Genomic DNA, 25183 nt, shown 5'->3' with positions numbered 1-25183 from the left:
TGGGGACCTTGTCTCAGGTTGGACTGTCTCTAAGGATGTGTATTTAGGCTCATCACATCCCTTCAGACATGAAACCTATCAAGTCCCATTTCTTCTGGTGTAATCTAACCAGCTATTTGCCTAAAGCCATGAAATTTATGTAACAGCAGGAGAAAGCATCTACAAATCTACCTGCTGAAGTTTTCCTCCACACTGAAATACAGGATCTGTAAAAAAAAAAAAAAAAAAAAAAAAAAAAAATTGAAGCCCAACACAATGCAATTTCATGCCCAAGAAGCTAACAGTACTCGTCTGTGAAATGTGGCTTGGTGGTGGAACGCTTGCTTAGTATGTGCAAAACCTAGTCTGACACACACACACACTATATGTAAATCCAACAGCCAATGTTCAAATTCCTTTATGGTGTCAACATTAGTTTATCATGATGCAGTAGGGTCAAACATTGCATTATTTTGTCTGTCTTGGAGATAAAATCCAAGACCTCACAAATGCTTTCCTACTGAACTGTAACTCCAGCAAGTGATTTGTCTTGTAAATATTCAGATTCTGTTTCCCTTGGAATTTAAGAATCCAAATTGAACTAGGTGTGATGGCACCTGCCTGAAATCCTAGCACTCGGAGACTGATCCCTAGTTCTAAGTCTTCTGGGCAGTAAAGGGAAGGGAGGCTCTTTGTTAAAACCAGACCCAGGTAATTTGTCCTGGAATTTCTTTTGAATATTGCCAATGAGATTCCCAACTCTCATTGTATTAAAAAATGTATTTAATATATGTGTGTGCACTAGCACACACCCATGCATGCCACAGCACAGGTGTGGAAACTGAGTCAGTTCTTGCCTTCCACCTTGTTGAGGCAGGGTCCTCTGCTGCTGGCTGGCCCATGTGGGTCCCAGGGATGTGGATGGTGGTTGTCATGTCAGGCTTATGCAGCTAAAGCTTTACTGCCAGGACCATCTCCCTGGCACTCACTGGAAGTTGCATTTTACATGAGAAATAATTCACACATTCAGATGTTTAGAAAAATAACGAAAAAGTACGTTACTATAGGAAAATAACAAAAAAGTACATTACTACGTTTATTAAAGACCATCATTTATTGTTTATAAAAATTGCCCCAATATACAGAAAAAAAAAATCCTAATTATGGTAACTAAAAACTCCCTCCCCATGTCCACAATATCCAATCTAGATGGGTTTAATCTTGAAATGTAATCCAATGAGACTGAAGACTAAACACTTCAGGTCCTGGACAAGATAATAAAATACTCGTAAGCCTTCTGGATCCCTAAAATACAAAAGAAAACAAGAATGTTGAAGAAGCAGAGAAAAACTGGCAAATAAAAAAATTAGTAACCCTGACTACTACAAAATGTTCCTTATGATGGTATTTACAGCAGTAAAACCTTGAGGAAGCAATGTCCATTGAGAAGGAAAGAGTCACTTGTTAAAATGGAGTAAAGCATGCTGTTTTTACTGTGAAAAACATAAAATCAAGGGGGAGAATCATGATTTCTAGCACAGACTCTGTCTTGTGCTTTTTAGAAATGCTGGAAATCCAGGTCAGCAGTGGAGCACTTGCCTACCATGCCAGGCTCTAACCACGTTCAATTCCCAGTACCTTCCCAGTACGGCAAACAAACAAGCAACAAAGAACAGTCCCAGCACCCAACAGGATTCTTTATAGCAAACAGATTCACATCCCAGTGTTATAATTCACACCAACGACAACATGAATTTTAAAATTTAGATACAAGATTTTCACCAAGACTAAGATGGGCTAGTTTGGACAGTTATCACTGAGAAAGCTATTCACTCGTCGACCAACATTTGTTTGGTCTTACTTTATTTTCTCCTTTGGTTGTTACTATGCATTCCTCGGTGTCACTGAGATCCACTAACTGAACGAACCACAAGTAAAAGAAGCAACCTTTGAAAACACAATTGGCTTGAATCCATAAGCTCTGCATTTGTGAGTTCAGCCATGAATGGAGGATTCAGTTAGGTTTATGAGGTTTCCAACTATCGTGTAGATATTCAGATGTTTTCTTCTTGCTGTTATTTCCTAAATGATATAACAACTATTTATACAGAATTTGGTTTTATAAAGAGGCTTTAAAGTATATGGAGAGTACACAGGTTCTGTGAAAATGGGACACTATTTTATATAAGGGAATTGAGCATTCAAAGATTCTGGTACCAAAATTCCTGGAGCCAACCCTCAATGATACTGAAATACAACTGTAACCTGGAGCCCCCTGTGAATGAGGGGGACCATAAAGACTTCTGTCTTGTGTCTGCACCACATCTTTCTATGCTGGCCTCATTCGGTTGACATTTTCTTTTTAATCTCCAACACCAGACATAACTGGATATAAATGTCATATATACTTACTTAGACTGGTTGACATCAATAAGGGAACCAATTTTTGATGTGGTAAAAGAAATGTGTTCATCGCCAATGACGATTTCAAGCTCCTAGAAACATTAAAAAAATAAAAATAAATAAAAGACAGCACTGATCATTAATGAAGCACACAGGACAAGGGCTCATCCAAACTCTGTCCTCATGCTTGCATGACAAGTATTTTATCCACCAAGCCACCTCTACAGCCCCTCTTCTTCTTTTAAAATAATAGTTACTGTGTGTGTGTGTGTGTGTGTGTGTGTGTGTGTGTGTGTGTGTGTGTGATATGTACGCATGTAGGCACGAATCTCAGGGCATATTCATGGAGGTCAGAAGACAGTTTATGGGAGTTCTCTCCTTACACCTTCATGTGGGTTATGGAGACTGAACTCAAGCTGCCAGGTGCAGCAGCAAGAGCCTTTACCCACTGGCCCATCTTGCTGCTCCCCATCCCCATCTTAAAAAAAACAAAACCACAAGTTATACCTGTCTCCCACTTTATTCTCTGGGATCCCCTAAAACTTGTGTGATTCTTCCCACTTGCTTTTTTAGATTTAGCAGCATTCTTTAAAAAAATAAATGCCCACACCCGGTATGTATATATATTTTTTCCATTCAATATTGTTTCTAAGATTTATCCATGTTGAGCTACTCAACAATTTAAATGTGTGGAACATGCCATTTCCTTACCGGAGCAGACTTAAGTTCCTCATGTTTATTACTATGAATGATGTGGCAAGAATGTTCTAGATCTTGGAGCTGAGCCCCTGGTAAACAGCTGTGCTAGTCCTGGAGTTAGGTCCCCAGTACCACTGAAATTAAGTATTTTCAGCTCTGCCAGCTCCTATCCAAATGGCTTCCTAGCGTGGCCACACTGAGACTTCATTCCTGCCATCACTGTATGAAATCTTTCTATTCTTTTGAAGACCTTGCTGAGGCTCTAAAAATTGTGATGTCCTACTTTTCACAGGTTACAAATGCACCTGTAAAACTTTTCCACCTTTACTGGCTCCTATCTGAATCTATAAACTGTCTATTTATATCCTTCGCAACATTTTGACCCCTGGGTTATCTTCTTATTGGTTTATAGTTCTTTATATATTCTGTAGAGAAACTCCTTGTCAGATATATTTTCCAAGTATCTTCATCCAGTCTGTGGCTCTTTTCAATTTTATCTACATGTCTTTTTAAGTTTTAAGTTTAATGAAGTCAAATTTACAAATCTTTTCCTTAAAGGAAAAGAGTTTTTGTTTTTGAGATGGTTTCACTATGTACCTTTGGTTGGCCAAAGACCCATCAGCCTGTTTCCCAAGAACTGAGGTTAGAGGCATGTGCCAACAAGTTCAGCACAATTTACATTTTGAAAGAACCCCCCTGGCTTTAGGATAGAAATATGGGGCTATACAAGACAGGAGAAACAGAGAAACCAAAAGTATGGAGTAGAGTAGTAGCTGTCAAGGTAGAATTATCTTTTATTTTTTAGTTACCAAAATAGTAATATAGGGCTGGAAAGCTGGCTCAGCGGTTAAGAGCACTAGTTGCTCTTCCAGAGGACGTGGGTTCCATTTCCAGCACCAACATGGAATTAATAAAGCACTCACCTGCCGGCCTACTCGGTCAGGAGGGGGCCACAGAGCATCATCTTCTTTGGTGATTTCACTGTCATCAATAATTCTCTTTAACTCTTCCATCACACTTTTATGTACATAAGCCTAAAATCAAGTTTAAATAAAGTACATGAGTCTACAGAGGCCGTTCCCTCATTCAAACCACCACACCACAACAGTATTCCAACTTGGAAAGTAATGGGAGACAAAATGATCGATCCTCAAGATCTGCTTTTCAAACCTCAAAACAAAGGGTGGGTAAGGATCAAAAGTACCCAATGACAAACGCCCAGCTCCCCAGCTACTTGTTCACATCCTGTTCACACGAATCTTTTCTCTGCTGTGATTTGAATGTGTCCCTCCAATTAGGTTGAAACTTAACCCCCAGTGTGAGACTAGACTTTTAGTACATGATTAGGCCACAAGGGCAGAAGGATTCAAGGGAATTACCAGGCCCTCTTTTCACTCCTTTGTCATGTGAAGAAAGTTTGTTTTTGTAGGATAGAACAATAAGACACCATCTTAGAATAGACTGGGTCTTCACCGCACATCAAACCTGACAAGGTCCTGGAATTCACTGAGAGGTAAATCTACTCTTTATACATTACCCTCTCAAGTATTTTAATATAGCAGTATGTATGGGCTGAGATACACCTTTACTTTGGATACAATTTCAGTGTGTCCTTCCTAACCCCTTTTATGTGACTTAAAGGTTTGGTCCTGAGGGTGGTACTAAGGAAGTGGTATGGACCTTGAAGAGGTAGGGATTACAGAAGGCCTTTAGTTAACTGCAGCCTATCATCAGAGGAACCGAGGGACCCCAGTGTCTGTTTCTGTCTCACTCCCCTGGTTTGAGAGGTCATTGCATGGCCACACACATACTCCTACTCCTGAAGTGATGTTTGGATTTTGAACTTCCAGAACAATGAGCTAAATAATCTCTTCTTTGCTTTTGAGATAGCATCTCATTTAGTTCAGACTGGCTTCAAACTTGGACTTGAATTTCTGACCTTCCTGCCTTCACCTCCAAAGTCCTGCAATTGCAGACATGTATCATCATTGCTAGCAATAAATCCTTCAATAGCCTGTCAGAAAGGTTGTTACAGTGATGGATGAAGACTAATACATCCTGCTTCTTTTTAAAGACGGGTTTCATGTAGCCAAGGATGATCTTCAACTTCTGCTCTTGCTTCCACCTTCCGAGGGCTGAGATTCCAGACATGGACTATCATAACCAGTTTCTGTGGTACTAAGAACCAAACCTAGGGTCTCATGAAGGCAAGCACTCTATCAACTGAGCCCCACGCTCAGCTCCATCCTAGTTATTCTTAAATAGAAAAGATACGATGCTGACTTGGCATAAAACTACCTGCTAAATGGTCTGATGGCATACTGCTGTATTTTCAAGAGTGATAGAGTGATTGATGAAAAGGAAACAGTAGTTTTGATGAAGTCTTTTTTTTTTTTTTTTTTTTTTTTGGTTTTTCAAGGCAGGGTTTCTCTGTGTAGCTTTGCACCTTTCCTGGAACTCACTTGGTAGCCTAGGCTGGCCTCGAAGTCACAGAGATCCGCCTGGCTCTGCCTTCCGAGTGCTGGGATTAAAGGTGTGCACCACCACCGCCCGGCTTTGATGAAGTCTTAATAGTATGGTAGAAATCACAGGAGAATGGAACTTTACTGAGATATGAGTATGCCTGAATTTTGGCCAGTATCTTTTATAAGCCTCAGATTTAATATCTGGGCCTTCATTTTTCTATATGTAAATATGGCAGAATACTCTATCACATGGGTATTTATAATCAGGGTTAAGAAGATACATATATGCCAGGTGGTATGTGCATGCCTTATTTCCAGGGGAGGCAGAGGCAGGCAAATATCTGAGTTTGAGGCCAGCTTGGTCTATAAAGGGAGTTCCAGGACAGCCAGGGCTATGCAAAGAAATCCTGTCTTGAAAAACAAAACCAAACATACACAAGGCACTTAACAACTTTCCCTTGTTCCCTTTCCCTTTCAGGAGCAAACTCAATGCTGTCTTCCTAGACTAAGTGCTAGGAACTATGTCAAACAATGTAAATATATTTAATTAAATAAATATAGCACTTGGGAATGGAAAGTAGGTATTATTATCCCTCATTTTGCAGATGAAAAAAATAGAGACAAGTTCAGCCAGGGAACTTGTCTGAGGTCACATGGTCAGTATGGAGCACACTGAGGGTTCAAACCAAGACACAGATTTCAGTTGCTAGTTATTGATTCAGCACTGTAAAAATGAAAACCAAACAAACAAAAAAACAACCTGCAAATTTAAAGACCCGAGAAATCATCTAGTTGTTTAGAAATAAGTGTTTAGCTGGGGATGGTGGAGCACACCTTCAATCCCAGCTTGGGAGGAAGAGGCAGGCAGATCTTTGTGAGTTCAAGGCCAGCCTGGTCTACAGAGTGAGTTTCAGGATAGCAAGGACTACACAGAGCCCTTGAAAAACAAACAAAAAGACAAAACAAACAAAGAAAAAGAACAAGAAGAAGTACTTATCTCCCCAGTCTTCATTTTTCATTACTACCACTAGAGAGCATAAACCATGTCAAACAAAGGCCAGGCTGTGGTGAAGGAAAGGATCATACCTCTTTTCTGATCATGACATCATTTTTGTAATTGCTGTTGTTGGCATAGCGCAGTTTTCCTGTGGGGGCAGAAAAACAAATGCAATGTACAAAACATGAACAAAGCATCAGCAGCCTACTAAGAATATCAACTTAGTCTAAATTCTATCCACTTTTCAACCCGCTTCACAGCTGCGATGGCAGTCTTTTCAGGGCTCCACTTAGAGTTACTGAACAACTGAGGATGCACCTGACACTGAACTAGACCAGGCAAAAGCTACCAGGACATGGCAAAAGAACACAGGCAGGCTCTTCTATGACTCTGGCAGTCAATGATCTCAGCTGTAAACAGGAATTACAATTGCTAACTTACCTACACAGAGAGTGTGCTGATGCTCAACTGGGTTGTGAAGTATTCTGAAAACGGTAGGAAGCTGCATACAGGAACACACACACACACCCCTATGTGGTCCTGTGACGCTGATCTATTTCTGCATACTTTTAAGTGGCGCACATCTAATCCCAGCACTTGGGAGGCAGAGCCAGGCGTATCACTGTGAGTCCGAGGCCAGCCTGGTCTACAGAGAGAATTCCAGGACAGGCTCCAAAGCTATACAGAGAAATCCTGTTTCGAAAAACCAAACAACAACAACAAAACAGGAAATGTTGGCTGAAGGTCTGAGCAGGTTTCATGCATAAAGTGACTTTGGGTGGTGGGTGCGACATGGGAAGAATGTACAGTGTATGTGTGGGTTAAGGGACCAAGAAAAGACAAGATGGCGTTTTGGACAGAATTCACATCAAAGAGACTGAAAACTAAAAAGTGCTTGGGATGTTATAGGGCTGTCGCTGGAAAGGCAGGCAGGAACTCAGGTAAGGGAGTTGAATTTTATCAGGAAGGTAGAGGGAAGCCATTGACAGCATCAGAGAACTACAGTAATCTAATTACATAGGCCTGTTGCTACATTTTCTTGTCCATCTTATAGAAAATGAATTGACAATGAAAAGATCTTAGGAGGAGAATTGTCTTTGCTTCCGCATCACACTTCCCAAAATATTATCACTCAGATACATTCAAACTGTCTCCAACAGTATCCTAAGTCTTCTCCACATCTGTAGTCCTATTTATCCAAGTCTGGACCACCATCTCTATGTCCTGACACCACCACTCTTGCCTATTCTGTGTCCAAGAGCTAGCATACTTTTTGAAGAACTGATCACACCTCTTCTCTTAAAAGTTTCAAGTTGTTTTCCTGCTGCACTTATTCATGGCCTATAAACACCTAAATGGTGAGGCTCCTACCTAACATCATCTCCTACTATTCTCCCTGATACTCTCTATTATCTTTCAGTCATCACAGTGGCCACCTGAAACATGCCTGGTTCTTTGCTGTCCTATGACCTGTTGTTGTTCACTTGCTACTCCATTAGAACTTGCTATTTTTCCTGAGCGTCACAAATTAATCCCTTTTCAATTACGGCTCAATTCAAATACCCATTCTTCAGAGTGCTCTCTAAAGGCGACGCTATTCTCTGATCACTCCTCACGATAGATCACCGTTTATGGCTTCTCCCAGGACTGAGACACATTTTCCACGAGCGGGGAAATTTATCTTCGTTGCTCTGTCCCCAGAGTGGAACACAGTCCGGTGGAACATTCAATCTTTGTTGAAATGTAAGCAATCTGGCTTTTTAAAAAGTTACTAAGGAGAAGCTCCAGCGTATAGACAGAAAGAACCAGTGAAGCCGAAAAAAGAATGTGCCTTTCACACCCCAGGCGCGCCGGTCTCGGTCCCTTCCTTTACTTGGCCACATTCCGGAGCCCGGCTTCTCCGCCCTCCCCCCAGGTCCGGTCCCTCTCCCGGCAGGCGGGAGGCCGATCTTACCGTCAGGTCGGAATTCAAACTCCAGGAACTCATGACCGAACTTGCCTTTGTGACCCACGTAGTAACGCAGGTAAAAGTCACTCTCCATGGCTCACAAGGGACAATCGAGACCGAACTTTAGGAACAGATCACACTACCAGGATCTGCGCCCTATACTGACGTTGGCGGCGCGTGGAAGTGACGTCAACCACCGCGCCGCTAACAGGTTTTCACTCTCTGGAGGCGGGAACGAGATGGCCCCGCCCCCTAGCCGTGAGGTCCGACCAAGTGTTCTGCAAGGTCGGTGGGCTTCCGTAAAGGCCTGAGCTTCGGCGGTTGTCCGGAGACCCTTACCTATAGGTTTTAAGCCCAACACTGCGCGCTGGAGTCCTGTCAGGCTCAACCGCAATGTAAAGACACAAGTGAGTCGAACGAGCCGATTCACGCTGAGCCCGAGTGGTCTCCACATTAAAATGGGGCAAAATGGCTCACCGTCTTTGAGCACGCTGCCCCCTTGCCCACCCGCAGTGTCCGAATCAGGAGTTGGCTGTGAGGGGAGTGTAGTAGTGAATGGTCCAGCACTCAGAGCTTAACGCAGAGGGGTCACAAGTTTGGGGGTACAGGCTGCATACTAAGACCCTGTCTCGAAAAGGTCCGCTTTACTTAACTGTCTTACAGGGTTTCCCTGTTTAACGGCTCTGGCTGTCCTGGAACTAACTGTCTGTGTAGCCCAGGTTGGCCTTGAACTCAGAGATCCGCCTGCCTCTGCCTTCCGAGTGCTGGGATTAAAGGTGTGAACCACCACCGCCCAGTTTACTTAACTATCTTTTAAGAAAACTGTTCCCAGTGACTGCTTCACCAATCCACAGCGTTTCCTGTAAGTTGCCTACACTGCCAACATCCCTTTCTGCCATTTATTTTATTTATAGGCAGGGTACTGCTACATGGTCCAGATTGACGTGGGACTTGTGACCCTCCTACCTCATCCTCCAGAGGGCCACATTCATGCACAAGCTGCCTTTCATTTCTCCTGTTTTCCAGGCACACTGGTGTCTAGGATAGGTGCTGTAGGTGGATGTTAAAGTGGATGTTGGATTTCTACTCCGAGTCTCCTTGCCTAGCAGTGATTCTTAGCCCTGGCTGCATGCTGATGGAATCTTGCATTGTCGCCTCCAAAAATACCCAGGCCAGGCATTAAAGATACCTTTAATCCCAGCTCTTCAGAGGCAAAGTGGGGCAGATCTCAGTGAGTTTAAGCCCAGCCTGGTCTACCCTCTCACAAAACAAAACAAAAAACTAGATGAGTCAAACATGGGGACCACCACCCAAGAGGTCATTTTGAAGAGTCAAAGTTGACCTCTGTGAAAGTTTTCTGGCTGTGGGAATTTTAAGGTTGAATAGGTCGAAACAGTAAAAGTTCTCATTATGGAAGACTGACACACATCTTTACCAAATGAGCCATCCCACTACTCCCTCCTCTACCACTGTTTGGTTTTTGCTTGGTTTTTGTTTTTTGAGACAGGGTCTCACTATGTAGCCCTCACTGGCCAGGAACTCACTATGTAGGCCAGACTGGGCTTGAGTACAGATACCTGCCCAACTTTGCCTTTGGAGCACTGGTATTAAAGGCATATGCCATCACCATGCCCAGCTCCGACTGCATTTTAGAAAGACTGCTTTGGTTGTCATGTAAGCTAGACTGGAAAACCAAAAGACCAGAAGTATAATACAATTAGATAGGTAGTTGTTAAAGTAATCCATGAGGGTAGCCATACGATGATGACTCCTGTGCAGGTTGAAAAATGGGTGGATTTGAAATGAAATACCATAATGTAAAGGGTAAGCAAAGGAGACTAAGCTGTGGCCAAAGCTGTAAGGAGAAAACCAGACATAGTGTAGAACCAAAATAAGGGTATTCCAGAAAGAGTGTCCTAGTGTTAAATACTGCTCTGAGGTCAAGGAAGAAAAAGACTGGAGGTGTCTACAAGATTTCGAATAAGGGAGGCCCTAGATGACCTTTGTAAGTCACCTCAGTGGCATGAGAATAAATGTCAGATCAGAAAACATTGGGCTGCAAGTAGACAAAAATCATAATGGAAATGTGGAGTTATCTAACCGAAACAGACAAGAGATTGCTTCCTGGAGGAGATACTACCTAAATTTAGTACTTATTAACAATTGTTCTTTAGGACTACTAAAAAGGACTGTGGCTTTGGGCAGTTACTTCACCCATTTCTTTATAAAGTGGGAGTGGATAATACTGAAAATATTATTTTACAGGATTATTGCTAAGATTAGGATGATTTGTGAAAAACATTTGCTATACATTAGGGAGTTAATTAGTGATAGTTCACACATCCCCCCATTAAAGCACCACAATGAAGCAAAACATTTTAAAAAATGAATTTAATCTCTCTAGAAACAGTGTTCTGGTTTTACAAATGTCCACATTTGGTTTTCAGTTCACCAAGACGATGTCAGTACAACTAGTGAAATGGAGTACACCTCCTTCAGTCCCTCGGCCTCTGGAAGACACTAGATTGCCGAGACACTGAGTACAGAAGCTAACAGAACTCAGAATGACTTGACAAGAGCAGAAATGGCTAGTTCGAGCCAACGTTTTACATGCCCTACTATTACAGCAAATATGGTAATTTGGAGGGTGAGGCAGCAAACAAGAAAACCCATTTGGATAGTGTGAGTTTGCAAACCAGTACCTTACCCTGACATTAACAGCTTGTATAGAAGAAAATGCCATATTAAAAGTCTGTGGTTTGTACAGTCTTCTCTTGTAGTTTTTGTAAAAAAAGAAAAAAGAAAAAAGTATCAAAACCTTGTCTTTAAATATATATGTGTATATATTTATACAGGTAGCTTTTTTAAAATTAGTTTTGACAACACAAAATGTTTGCAAATGCTGTTCCTGCTGATTCTTAAGACTGTGCACATGGTGCACAGCCCGAATGAAGCTTCCTTTAATTAACTGAAAATTTGGAGCTCTAATTTCCTCCACCTTCTAAATTCTTCATATCTTGAAAAGTCCCAAATACCCTAAAGATATAGTGTAAGGAGACCCTGAAACTCTATCTTCATGCATTTATGAGGAAGGAAATTATATATTTAGAACCTGTAACTTACTGACATTTTGTGAAATGGTGAGTGTGTGGCAGACAGGCTGGTCTTTGTTTTCTTGTGGGATTCAAATTGTTTTCTCCTGCACCAGTAGCACCTGACTGTACTGACTGGGATACCCTCGGATTCTGTATCTCTATCATCTTGTTCTCTTTCTTACAGTTGAGACATGGAAAAGGTGCTTGACAGCACAGGGTGCTTCTCTTGAAAACCCCACTGCCCTTACGTTAGTTTCCACCGACCGTGTCAAAAATCTGACTCAAGTAAGTAGAAAGCAGTCAGCGTTCCCTGTGGCCTCTGGGACGCTTGAGGTGGAATGACGTCATGCCCTCAAAGTGCTGGCAGTACGTTTTCCATGACGCCTTGTACTCAAGGCGCGACCGAAGGTCGGTCTGCTTCAATCAGAAGTGGTTTTATAAAGTGCTTGTGTTGGACTTGTCTTTCCATCCAGTTTCTCCTCTGCCAGCTCCCTTTGAGTTCTTAATTCCAGGAACGATGAACTACATGCTGTTCCTTAAAGTCCCACGGCTGATTCACGCCCGGTCTTAGCTCAGTGTCCCCTCTGCCAGAAGCAGCCTCAACACCACTTTTCAAGTCTTAAGACTTGCCTTTGGGTCACTTCTATGAAGACCCAGTTTTTCATCTTTTCAGGTAAAATGACCTATCTTCTTTGCTGTGCTCTGGCAGTATACTAAGTGGAATCTACCCTTTGTGTGTGTGTGTCCCGTCCATATGTATGTATCTTCTACTGCAGTGAGCAGGTGAAGAACATTTAATTGACCTTTGGTGTTTGCAATGCCTAGCACATAGCACCCAGTGAGTAGTATGTTGTGAATACGTAAGATTAACTGAAGGTCTCAAGAGTATCAAATGCCATCAATTTAAATCCCATCTCATTATTTTTACTCCTTGAAGTCAGAAGCCTTTTCAGTTGTGTGTGTGTGTGTGTGTTTGTGTGTGTGTCTGTGTGTCTGAAGAGCAAACAAAGTTTTAGTTTCTTGTCTCAGGAAGGCCATTTCTGGTAGTGCCTTCATCAATGCATTGGACAGATGACACAGGAGAGGAAGCAGGTTTGACTGCACACTTGTTCAGGCAGCCCAGTGTTGTCTTCTGGAGAAGGGAGAACCAAAGGTCTGGCCTGGCTTCTTTTAATAAGTAGTTTGTTGAGTGGTCTGCCCCCTTGATTCATCACTAAGCGTTCTTCTGGCTGTTATTGGCTGGATGGATACATATGCACAGCAGCAAAGGGCAGCCGCAGATTTGAAATACACGTCAGAATGAGGCTCAAAGTCTTCAATGCTAGGAGGAAGTGGCTCTCCTCCCCAGACTGCTTCTATCTCCTGCTATCCATGTATCTGTCAGTTTGTTTGCTGCAGATTGCTGCTACAGCCTCCGCTTTTGGACTGTGGCTGCAGCATAGTCAGGGAATATGGCACTTCTAAGCTGTGAATTTCATCTTTTGGAAATCCTAGACTGTGTGTTTCAACCTTATTTTGAAGTCCAGGAACTGACTACAAGTTCAGAAACTATGAATTAACTACTGTTAGTTATTTCAGTTTCTGTGGAGGCAGATTTTTAAAAAGCTGCTCATTTTGTGTAAATGTTGATGCTTTCACTTTCCACAGTTTTCCTCAGTTAAAATTGATTTTTCTTTCCGTTCCTGAAGGAACATAGTGAGTAATCCCCATAGGAGTTGGCCACCTATTCTTGAGACTGTTTGGAATGGTCAGAGGTCAGCTGCATTTATTCAGTGACTATCTCAGGACCATCAGCACATGTATACCAGAAAGAAGTTGTCAGACAGAAAGGCCACACTCCATACACAGCCATTTCTTCAAAGGTTAGGAAAACACGAACAACATAGAGCAAGCTCCTAGGAACAGGATGGTGGGACTCCAGATGGCCTGTCTGGAAATTCAGAGGGGGTCAAGCTGGTGAGACAGTCAAGCTTCACTGATTTGGGGGAAGCTGGGGAGTGGGAACAGGAGACATTTTAAATGTCAAGTTCCAGGTATGTCAAAGGTAGATACAGGTCCTCTGCTTCCACGTAAGCCAAATGTTGTACTTGTCCCTGGTCATTTAGCAGGAGTGAATGCAGAAGAGCAGAATCACGGAAAGACCATACTTTGGGAGAGAAAGACAGTGGGGACTGAATTCCTTCTGGGACTGTGGGCTTTCCAACAGTGGATCCCACAGACAGAAAATGGCATCACCCCCACCCCAAGGCTCAGAAAAAGTAAAGGTGGTGTTCATAAGAAAGAGCTATATAAATACCCAGAGTTTTCCTTTTATTTATAAAGCAGTAAAACAAATCCTTGTGTGGACACATGCCCAGTATGCTGTATCTCCTATGTTATTTCCCCCCAAATATAACTTTGGATGTGGTAATCTTTATGGACTTAGTTTTATCCATGTGAACATATGATGGTAAGAAACATGTTTATTATTTTAAAATGTTTCCCCTACTTAAGAAAATGGTAGAAAGTAAGGGGATAGAGAAAAAGAGATGTAATCGAACCTATTCCAAAAATCTTTGTCCTCATCCACAGCGACTCAGAGGTTCAGTGCCTGAGCCAGTTCTTACAGAAAATTTGGGAATCCTAGAAATGTTTTCACTTAGCTCAAGAGCAGCAGTTTTCAACCTTCCTAATGCTGGGAACCTTTAATATAGTTCCTCATGTTGTGGTGACCCCAACCATAAAATTATTTTTGCTATTACTTCATGACTGTAATTTTGCTACTGTTATGAATTGTAATATAAATATCTGTGTTTCCCAATGGTCTTAGGTAACCCCCATGAAAGGGTCATCTGGCCCCCAAAGGTGTCATGACCCACAGGTTGAGAACTGCTGTCTAGAGGCTCAGCCTTCAGGTGCTTCAGAGGAAAGTCAACCTGAGTCCTCACAGAGAGCTGAACTTTAAGAGGACTCACTGAACTGTGCTATCTTGAACTCATGAGGACTTCTGGCACTGTGTAATATCTGTACACTGACCTGAACCACAGATCAGAAAGCCTAGGCAGGTGTCATGATAGCCATGGACAAGCTGCAAAGCTCTTGCTGGCTCACCAAGGCCTCAGGAGTAGCCGGAGGTGAAAAGATCTACCTTTTCCCACCACATGTCTGTGCAAACTGTGGCATCTATTTTCTGAATGAAGTCTCTGAAGGTGCCTCTGAAAACTAGATACCCCTCTTGTGGGATGTTTTAAAATAATTTTGTTTTTATGTATTTGAACAATAGTCATAAGTGTGCCTCTTCTCTACAGATTCTTTCTTTTCTTTCATACAAACATACATACATAAACACAGAGTCTGTGCAGTGGGCCAGTCATACCAAAAATAAATACTCTCACTTCTCTCAATTATCTATAGAGCTAACCTTACTTTTGAAATATGTTAATAAATAATCTAAGTGAGGAAGGGAGTTGAAGTGTTCTTTCTTTTTATACTTATGTTGATGGATAGCCACAAAGCATAATTTTATTTACAAAAAACCAAGCTCCCCCAACCTAAAAAAGCCCTCAAATCAGAACAAATGTCCTCTGTAAATATAGTATTCAAATGATGAGTAAAGTTTGTACCATTGGCCCCCGTTTGGTTATATACATCATGTTAGTCACTCAGCAGTAGCTGTCCCATGAATTCTTCATGGGTAGTGCAACCAGTTAAAAAGTGTATAAAACATTATACATATAAAAACTTTCACATCCTTTGGATGTTTGCAGTTCATCATAACTTTGTGGTTACCTTTCCGCAACATAAATTTAAAAAAAGTTACACACACACATTCATACACACTCACACAGACCCATATGTAGAAATGGCACTCATCCAGTCACACACCATCCAGAGAGAGTCGTGCATAGGACTGAACTCCATGAGGCACGAAGTGGGTGGTCCCGTCCTCAGGGCAGTCCATCATCTTCAAGACTTAATGCCACTCGCTGGGGAAATAGATCAAGAAATCATCATTAGATCTATAAGAGACATTCTTTACTAAATATCAACAGAAGTACAGACATGGTATTACTTTATAGAGATTAGCTCACATAGTCTTCAACTGCCAATGACAAGACTTATATTTATTTTAGAGATGAGGCTCAATTATACCACTGTGGATCGCACAGAAAATGGCTGAACTACAGTTTGATTCTATGTCTGTGCAGATCTAGAAGTGTAGCTTTTTCTATCATTTCTTTGGCTTCCAGAAAAAGGAGTAGCAAAGATCTAAATTTAGGTTCCTTACAGGATTTTAAGTTGGGTGAACTTAAAGAGCGTTAACTGTCAAGTGTTAAATCTTGGGCAGTTAGCCACCTGTCTCCAGAATACAAATCACAATTAGGTGGGTACCATGCTGCACCCCTCTTAAGTAACAAAAGAGCACTGGAAAGCATTATAAGTAACTACATGCAGTCTCTCTCTCCCTTGTCCTTTTACTGATGTAAAAGCTGTCAATTTATATCTTCTCATGATCCCAGTTCTATATTAGTCTCAGAGTTCTGGAGAGGAAAGCTCCAAAACTTCTTTTTGAGTTAAGTGAATCGCTTTCCTCTCCTGCTTTCTTTCCTAGGATACACATCTAACTTTCCATAGCTCATCCTGACAGAACCTTGACCACTGCTTTCCCCATTTCCTGGGCACTTCCTTGGATAGATCCTAGTTTCATTACCTCTCTCAGAGCACTATGATTTGGGGTTAGCCTCACTTCCTTTTCATCAACTGTTGATGAGGTTAGGATCTACTTCATATGAGAAACCAAATGAAATAACATATCTAGAGTTTTGACATGCTACCTAGCAAGGATGAGATCTGGAGTAGTCTAGTTAAATCTAACCATCATAAAATAAACATTTTCCATTTCTGGAATGCTACAATATGACAAAGAAAAAGAAACCCCATTGCCTTTCAAGTTAATTTTCAGTTGTTTTTCATTTCTCCATGCATACTTGGTCATGCTTTAACTAACAGTGGTATTGTCAAGCCCCCCCTTATTCTCGCCAAGCCTATCTTGGCTAAAGACAGGCCCCAGAAGTGATGGCAGAGCCACAGGAGAGAAGGACAGAAGACAGGTGGTTGAGAATTCAGATTTTCAGAGCTTCAAGGACAGGTACCCGGGACAGAGTGGAAAGAACACTGGCCTCTGTGCACACTACCTGGAGTTTAACCTTGCTTCTGCCACTTTCTGGCTACGATCTCAGGAAGTTAATAAAATTCTGTTTCTCAGTTTTTCAAAGGTAATGTTCAGTGCAGACTAAGTGAGAAAAGATGTGTGGGACACCAAAAGCAGTGTCTGACACATAGCATGTGCGTGCTAGTTCGCTTACTCCGCCTTCTCTGTTTCTCTGGACTGGAAGGAGCTCATCACACAGGCCTCAGAGTAATCAGGGGGCAACTTCGCTGCACCATTTCCTGCTCTGGAAATGATGATCCTTTAGTGTAGAGCCATTTGTAATTTACAAAATGCTTGTAACTTCATAACCTCAGGAGGCAGAGAGATTGCATTATCACTCTCAGTTCACGAGGGAAGGTAAGTCGGCAAGACCACAGGGCTGTGAACAGTGGGACTGAGAGCCATCTCCTCCAAGCTCAAGGCCTCTTGTACTGGGCCTTTTCTGATCTCTAAGAATCTGTGTGCCTGCACTGGCCGTGGTTAAGGAGCTTCAAGGCCATCTGCTAACCCTCACAACACTGTTCAACTTTGTCCATACCTCTCCTTTACAAACAGTCTGCTTCAACAGCAGTCTGTCTGCCACACATTCAGTGACATTATTCCACATGCCATTTCTTCTGTCTGTGGCAAGCCCATTCTTCTCTGCCCAGCTATCAAGCTTACAGTTGTAGCCCTCCACATCTAGAAAGCCTGCTAGGATTTGCTGTGTCTGCCTAGGTTTATGGCCCTCGCTCACCAGCCCCTCAGGCTCAGAGTGGCACTGCCCTACCTTGCACTTGACGACAGGCCGCTCGGAAAGAGGGTTCTTCGGGAGTTGGTGCAGCTGTGACCTTGGTTCCCCCGGCAAGACAAAAAGCTCCTTGAGGGCAGGGGCTGGGTCTTCCATGTCTCTGGTCTCCCCAAGACAGGGCTCTGCCCACAGTGGGCGATCAAAGCTGCTGATTGCCTGACAGGGGGATGGACTGGATGACCTTTGAGGTCATACTCAGCCCCCTGACTCTGCTGTACAACAGTGACACCTGTTCTAAACCACTTCATGATCCTTGTTCCCCAACAGGCCATGCTCTCTAAGCCTTTGCATATGATTCTGTCTGGAATGTCATTTCCATTCTTCCTTACCTAAAAACTACTATTTTTAAAGACAGTTCATCTGTTACTGTGAGTCGTTATGTACCCCGGTTCCCCAGACAGACTAGCAGCTCCCTTTCTGTACTTCCATACCGTTCGTTCATTCATTCGTTCGTTCATTCATTCATTCATTATTTGTTAGAAGCCAGACTAACCACATCAGATCCTACTTTCAGAGAACTCAGGATCTAGTAGGTAACCACTAAGGAAAAGTAAATGGTTTGTGAATGGAGAGGCCCAGCCAGGAGAGTGTGGGAGAAGAAAGCAAGCCTAGGAAGGCTTCCTAGAAGGGTAGATCATTCAACTTCCACATGACACTTAGCATCTCTAACCTCCCCCCCCCCCACGAGTTACTTGGGAAGCAATGCATTCTTTTATTAATTCTGAACACTTGATGTCTAATGTGGTGTTTGGCATTTAACTGGCATTCAGAGTTTGTTGGAATTCATATATGTATAGATTAAATAGCCAGTTACCGTTCTGCTGAAAGACATTTGGCTTCTTAACTGCCAGGAAGAGCCTCTAGGTAAAAGGTGGTCCTGATATTCTGCTACCCCATCACCTGCTTCAGTAAGTCTGTGTTCTCCCAGAGCCGGAACAGTGCCTGATACGTGGCAGGTTCTTGATAATGTGAAAGGAAGGAAGGGAGGGAGGAAGAAAGGGAGGGGGCAAGGGAGGGAGGGAGGGAGGGGGGAAGGGAGGGGCAGGCTGAGAGGACAGAAGGGAGGGAAGGAGCTCTCCTACTGAGGAATACTTACTGCAGGGTAGACGTGGCCAATCTGAGCAGTCCTCCCGATATGAAGCTCGTCTTCATCTTCTTCCTCTGTTGTTTTCCTGTATACTGGGTTGTCAAAATTCATGCTCTTGGTGTTCTTCCGCTTCCAGTTTCTCCAGATCAGGTACCCACTCATACACAGCAGGGCTATTACCACTGGAGGGAAGGACACAGCACACTGAACAACCAGGATCTCTGGCCCAGCATCAACACAGATCTTGCCGCCTCTCCAACGTTGCTACCCTTTGCTTCCCAGCACTGTTTCTGTATGCCCATTTTCTCCTGCTTGAATGTCTTCCCATCACTGCTTCCCTTTATTAATTCTTCATCTTTTGAGATCCAGCTCAAATGTGAATTGAGTCTTTCCCAACTGCTCTGGAAAGACTCTGCTGCTCCCTTAGGTGTCTTCCTTTTTTCTAAACATCTGTTCTCTCAATTGGACTGAGCCTTTGAGGGCTGTGCTAACTTAAAAAAAAAAAAAGATTGATTTTTATCATTTTTATGTGCATGTATGTGTGTGTGTGAGTGTACACATATGCACATGTGTGTGCAGGAACCTGTGGAGACCAAGAAAAGGCATATGATAACTGGTGTTACAGTTGGTTGTGAGCCAGCAGACACGGATGGTGGGAAGTAAACTCCACTCTTAACCACTGGGCCATCTCTCTAGCCCAGGGTGTGCTTATTTATCTCTCTCTGTACCCATGCCTAGCACTGAGGACGTGCTCAGTGACACATGCTTAATGGCTGAGAAATGTTTGCTCACACCTGTACCCTAATGCTACTGATTCTCTGGAACTCTCCCTCAAAAAAGGGGGAGAGAGTCACTCTTCCTCAAAATTGCATTCTTCCCAAAGCTAAGGCTCCATCAGATGAAGAGGCCTCTAGAAGGGGATATAGGAGGGCAACACAGGTTTGAGTTGAAGACTTCAGAGCAAGGTAAAAATACTGAGCAGCTTAGTCCTTGTTGGACCAATGGCGAAGTCAAGGCCCAGCACAATCTGTCCCTTGGCCAGAGAGAACAAAGGAAAGGGTGTTCTGTATTTTGAGGGCCAAGGCCTAAGAAGGAACATATGCTTGATTCCAGCTTGAGGGACAGGTCTAGAACTGGCGGGAATGCAATCAAAGAGTTAGATCAAGATGATGGGAATGGGCAAGAACTCAACGGCCATGTGGGAACTGCAGAGGGAACCCTGAGTGACCTACAGGAAGGGAGTTTCCAAGACTGTGCCCACCAAAGTAAGTAGTGGTTTTGAGCATATCAGTGGAAACTATTTAGGATGCTACAGAGGGGTTTCTGTTTGAGTAAAAATACCATAATTAAAGATAGCAATGAAGAAAACTTAGTGTTAGAGAATCAGGTAAAAAGACTTAGAAATAATTTAGTTAATCAAGAATCAATACTAAAAATCAAGAGCTTTCTTTTTTAGTAAGCAGTAACACATTAGAATACCACATGTGGTGGCTCATACCTACAATTCCAGCACTCAGGAGACTGAGACAGGAAAATTATCATGAATTTGAGGACAGTCTGGACTACATAGTGAGTTCAGGCAAGTCTGGCTTACAGAGTCTCTGCAACCCTGTCTCAAAAAAACACCCACCCAAACAAACAAACATAATTCCCCAAATAAATAATTAATTAGAAAATGCTGTGGAATAATAAGCACATTTATAATGACCCAATAAAAGTTACAAAATACCTGGAACAAGCTAACAAGAAGTAGGCAAATGTGATCTGATCTATCAAGTTCTGCTAAAGGACAGAAGTGAAGGCTTAAATCGAGATGTCAGGTCCTAGATGGGGAAGTCTGATACTGTGAAGATGGAAATTCTCCTTACATAAATGTATATACCGAAGCATGTTCAATAAAAACCCTATCATACATTTTACAAAGTGGCACAATTATTCTAAAGTTCATTTAGAAGAGAAGTCACATAAGAACATCTAAGAAAATGTTTACAAGAATCACATTTCATAAAATATTGCTAGTCTATGGGTCTAGACAGATAATAGGTGAAGGGGACCACACAGGCTAGCATGTATTGACATGAGTTGACAATAAAAATGACCCCTCAAGTCAGAAGGAAATGATGGGTCCCTAAATACAGTGGTTTTGGAGAATCTCTACACATACATTTAAAAACAGTCACAGTTAGAACTGGCATATCAATTAGGAAAGAAAACAGTTAAATCTCTACCACTGTACTCTAAAGTAATAAATATCCAAACACTGAAAAGAATTTAAATAGAAGAAAATATTAGGAGACATTTTAATAATTCAGAATGAAATGGGCCTTCCTAAGCAAGACAGAAAATCCAGAACTCACACACACACAAAAAGATTAACAGATCTCATACTTTAAAAATATAAATTTATGAAAGATACTATGAGCAAATTTAAAATCAAGTGTCAGACTAGGAGAAAATATTTGTTGATATATTATGGTTTTAGGATTTATTGTGTATTTCTACAAATAAGATAACCAAAAGAAAAAAAAGAGACTGTGAGTAGCCAATTCATACAGAATTACGCAAATAAATGGCCAGGAAACTTATGAAAACCTAACTCTACTTCTTGTAGAAATAATACTCATCTTTTCCCCTTCAGATTAGTAGACATTTAAATATTGATTCTTTCTGGGGTGGGAGGGTTGCAGCGAGCAGAAAGCACACACAGATGGCAGGAACACTCAGAACAAACTAGAATAGTAGTCTTTCCACCATCTTTTGTGTTGAGCCCTTTCAAGACCGATTCAAATTCTATCTTCTCTAGAACCATCACTTCCACTCTGGGACTCCATATTTACTCCACAGGAACATCAAGATACTGTTATATCACACCTGTGTATCTGTCATACCTCTATGATAGCGCATTATATACACTATACATTAGCATCTACTGTGTGTGACTTATAAAAGGACAAAGTCCATAAGGGAGATGTGCTGGCTAGTTTTATGTCAACTCGACACAAGCTAGAGTCATCTGAAAGGAGGGAGCCTCGATTAAGAAAATGCCTCTAGCTGGGCGGTGGTGGCACACTCCTTTAGCCCCAGCACTCGGGAGGCAGAGGCAGGCACATCTCTGAGTTTGAGGCCGGCCTGGTCTACAGAGTGAGTTCCAGAACAGCCAGGGATACACAGAGAAACTGTGTCACAGAAAAAAAAAAATCCTCTATAAGATTGGGCTGTAGGCAAATCTGTAGGGCATTTTTCTTAATGATTGATGGGGGAGGGCCCAGCCCATTGTGTATGGGGCCATCCCTGGGCTGGTGGTCCTGAGTTCTATAAGAAAGCAGGCTGAGCAAGCCATGAGGAGCAAGCCAGTAAGCAGCACCCCTCCATGGTCTTTGCATCAGCTCCTGCCTCCAGGATCCTGACCTGCTTGAGTTCCTGCCCTGACTTCCTTCAGTGATGAACTATGATGTGGAAGCATAAGCCAAATAAACCCTTTCTTCCCCAAGTTGCTTTGATCACAGTGTTTCATCACAGCAATAGTAACCTTAAGATAGGAGATAAACCTAAGAATGGGTAATCCAACTCAAAAATACTGCTAAGACATGAGGCAGGCATGAGAGAATGTATATACAGGATGCATGAATATCGGAGTGGGAGAAAATGAGTCAGCCCCAGGTTCAGAGTCTTAATCAGGGCTGCTCTGCCATACTGAACTCCTGCTTCAATCTCCCTAACTCTCCATGCCTCCCCAACTCCTGGCTTTGCTCAGGCTGTCTGCACTACTTGGGCTGCTCTTGATTCTTTTCCATTCGGCCAACCCAGCTCAAGGAGTATTTCTAGTGGGAAACCTTGCCTGTGCTCTTCCCTTCAAGACCAAGTGATTCCTTGGCATTCCCATTCAACTCAGTAACAGAGCTTTACTCTTACAATTTGTCATGTCCTGATGACCCTACCTGTGTTATATGTGTCCCTTGGATAAGACTGCTTGCTGCCTTTTAAAACGAGGCTTATTTAAGTATTGGGGGTGGGTGGGTGGGCAGTGCATACAAGGTGGGTGTGTGGAGATTGGAGGACAGACTGCAGGAACCAACTCTTCCTTCACCACGTGACGTCCAGGGATAGAACTCAGGTGGTCAGCCTTGGTGGCCAGGGCTTTTACCCACTGAGTTGCCTGGCCAGCCCGCAGACTTTTAGACAGGACCATGTCTTGCATGTCCTTTTACTCCCTTCCCTTTCCTGACTAGAGCTGGCACATGGTAGCTGCTTGATAAACGTTTATTGAAAAGCAAAGAGAAAGAAAACAAGACAGGATTATGTATTCAGGAAATGACAAGCAGTTTGGCTCATGAGTTAACAAGCAGAATCCCCTGACATGTGCCAGTCATTGCTAGAAACTTGTGAGAGTGGTGAGCAAGAGACACCAGCTGGGGCCCGAGGGAGCGTTTATTTGGTCTTCACATGGTGCAGGTGTGGCGTGTGAAGAGGTGGGCAGGGAGATGCATCTGGATGTTCACACAGGGCCAGAAGCTGGAGAGTACTGTGTGCCACAGGAGAACCCAAACTGAACCAGGAAGCATGCAGTTCTTCAACCCTCTACTGTCTTTCCCAAAGCTTGGGCAAAGAGTCCTTTGCCCTCCGGTGATTGGGGCCACACTCACCTATGGGCACGATGATCCCAATGACAGCAGCAGTGACTGTTGAGCCCATCTGGCTGCCTTCATTCCCATCTGTAAAACACCATTTCCAGAATGATGCTCTGCCACTGCGAATCCAAGCCCTTACTATCCTCAAGCTATAAGAACCATCCACCCTCTTCTGTCCTCACTCTAAAATGATCCCAGCTACTATGTAATAATTCAGTCTTACTAAATCAGGGGGCTGTGCTGCTTACAAAGCTAACTGGAGGGGGCTGCAGAGATGGCTCCCTTGTTAGGTGCTTGTCATGCAAGAATAAGGATGTGAGTGATGCTCCCTAGTATGTATAAAGCCAGGCATGGCAGCATGTGCCCACAGCACGAGCACTGAGGAAAGACAGGAGGACACCTGAAGCTTGCTGGCCAGTTTAGCTCAATCAATGAGCTCCAGGTTCTATGAGAGATTCTGCTTCAAGAATTGAGATGGAGAACTATTGAAAAGACTCTCAAAGTTGATCTCTGGCTTTACGTGTACATACACATGTGCACACATACACACGAACATGTGCATGCATACGCACACACTAAAAAAAAAGGAAGGAAAGAGAGAGAAAAATAATCAAAACAAACTAATTGGAAGCACTGCTGTCTTCTTGCTGTGATGTGCTACAACTTCCTGAGGCCTGTGGGGACTGCTCAGAGCTCTGCCCCAGATGAGGGGAAATGGAATTCCACCTCCTCTGCAAACACCAGGGGGAATACTCCATTCTTAGAACCCAGCTTCTCCTGGCAAAACAGCCCTGATCTGAAGGGTGTCACCAGGTTGCTTGGATTCTGGGCCACTCATGTATGGAAAAAATGTGAGGGATGGCTTAGCCTTTAAAATGAATTCCCCCTAGTAATTACAAAGGTATTTTCTGGTTAATGAGATACAACAGTTCCAATGGAGACAATTACTGCTTCTAATGATTTAAAAGGTGGTGAGCTTAATGATTTTATCCCAGGGTTTGGAAACAGGCACAAGCAGATCAGAGTTATGGATGTTACTGTCTAGGAGGCTCACCAAGACTGATGGGAGCTCAGATTAGAGCTTTCCAAACTTGCTGACACCCACCTCAGGAACTCATGAAACACTAACATACACCTAGGCAGCAGGCACTTCCATTTACAATGCCTCTTTTGCCCCACCCACTCTTGAGGCAGGGGTTTTACCATGTTGCCTTGGCTGGCCTGGAACTCTCTATATAGACTAGACTGGCCTAAAACTCACAAAGATGCACCTGCCTCTGTCTCCCGTGTGCTGAGATTAAAGACATGCACCACCATACCAGGCTCCTTTGCCTCTCTTGACCATCTTAAGAAGCAAGTAGGGAGTAGCTTATTATTTGCTTCTTTTAGGGGAAGAAACTAAGGCTCAGAGATGGAATGAATATTTGCCTCCAGGCCCTTTGAAAGTTATGAACACCCAATTTCCTCAATCCCAGAATGGCCTTTCCCTCCCTTGCTTCCTCCTAAGAGGTGGGCATTACTTAGTTCTGTTAAGATCTCTCTTCATAACCACCCCCAACCTTCATCTTAGCTTCCACAGGACTCCCCCGAGTCATGAAAAAATACAGAGGCAATTTCCTTACAGTGTTGGGAGTGGTTGCTGGTTGCAGGGCTTAGGGTAGACGGGCTGATGCTGGGAGCCCTGGGGACACTAACTGAGTTTGGGACAGCAGCTGTCCAGCTTGGTGTCTCTGTACTGTGGTTCTGGTAGATAGGGTCATGAACAGTTGTCCCAGGAGCTCTTGTGGTGGCAGGTACTGTGCTTGTCATAGCAGAGGCTAACGTTGTAGTTGAGGTAGACTGAGGTGCTAGAGGGGAAGACCAGGGAGGTCACTTAGACAGAGCAGTTTGTTGCCTAAATT

The 25183-nt window shown here is 43.0% G+C and overlaps 2 protein-coding genes across 17 annotated transcripts in view; both read right to left on the bottom strand.

Moving 5' to 3' along the window:
* Positions 1-1043: 1043 nt before the first annotated feature.
* Magoh (mago homolog, exon junction complex subunit) lies at positions 1044-8663 on the bottom strand. Of its 2 annotated transcripts, none has more exons than XM_036177247.1 (5): positions 8498-8663; positions 6633-6691; positions 4005-4115; positions 2392-2474; positions 1044-1284 (listed from the first exon to the last, which is right to left on the bottom strand). In XM_036177247.1, exons 1-5 carry the CDS (start codon positions 8583-8585, stop codon positions 1185-1187), a joined length of 441 nt encoding a protein of 146 aa, XP_036033140.1. In that variant the 5' UTR covers positions 8586-8663; the 3' UTR covers positions 1044-1184. The 2 variants fall into 2 exon arrangements, with proteins under 2 accessions (XP_036033140.1, XP_036033141.1); XM_036177248.1 differs by lacking the exon at positions 8498-8663 and adding an exon at positions 6985-7172.
* A 5748-nt stretch (positions 8664-14411) lies between these two features.
* Lrp8 (LDL receptor related protein 8) overlaps positions 14412-25183 on the bottom strand; it is a 68074-nt gene continuing 57302 nt past the window's right edge. For 11 of the 15 annotated variants that reach the window (XM_036177645.1, XM_036177647.1, XM_036177649.1 and 8 more), the window contains 5 exons: positions 24905-25129; positions 23298-23366; positions 18664-18836; positions 17547-17723; positions 14412-15551 (listed from right to left, as the gene is read on the bottom strand). In XM_036177645.1, coding sequence (XP_036033538.1) covers positions 15513-15551; positions 17547-17723; positions 18664-18836; positions 23298-23366; positions 24905-25129 — 683 coding nt within the window. In that variant the 3' untranslated portion in view covers positions 14412-15512. The remainder of the gene's footprint in view (positions 15552-17546; positions 17724-18663; positions 18837-23297; positions 23367-24904; positions 25130-25183) is intronic. The other 4 variants (XM_036177652.1, XM_036177653.1, XM_036177658.1 and 1 more) reach the window with 1 other exon arrangement.

The sequence above is a fragment of the Onychomys torridus genome, chromosome 2, assembly GCF_903995425.1.
Source record: "Onychomys torridus chromosome 2, mOncTor1.1, whole genome shotgun sequence".
NCBI classification, from domain to species: Eukaryota; Metazoa; Chordata; class Mammalia; order Rodentia; family Cricetidae; genus Onychomys; species Onychomys torridus.
The sequence above is the reverse complement of the archived record's forward strand: the minus strand, read 5'-3'. Positions and strand labels throughout refer to the sequence as shown.

Bases quoted from the DNA above. Each gene is read 5' to 3' on its own strand.
- Magoh (XM_036177247.1), bottom strand. From the start codon at position 8,585: ATGGAGAGTGACTTTTACCTGCGTTACTACGTGGGTCACAAAGGCAAG. The intron at 6,692-8,497 runs GTAAGATCGGCC...CTGCCCCCACAG, and splicing joins GTTTGAATTCCGACCTGACG to GAAAACTGCGCTATGCCAAC. The intron at 1,285-2,391 runs GTAAGTATATAT...TTTGTATTTTAG, and splicing joins ATTGATGTCAACCAGTCTAA to GGATCCAGAAGGCTTACGAG.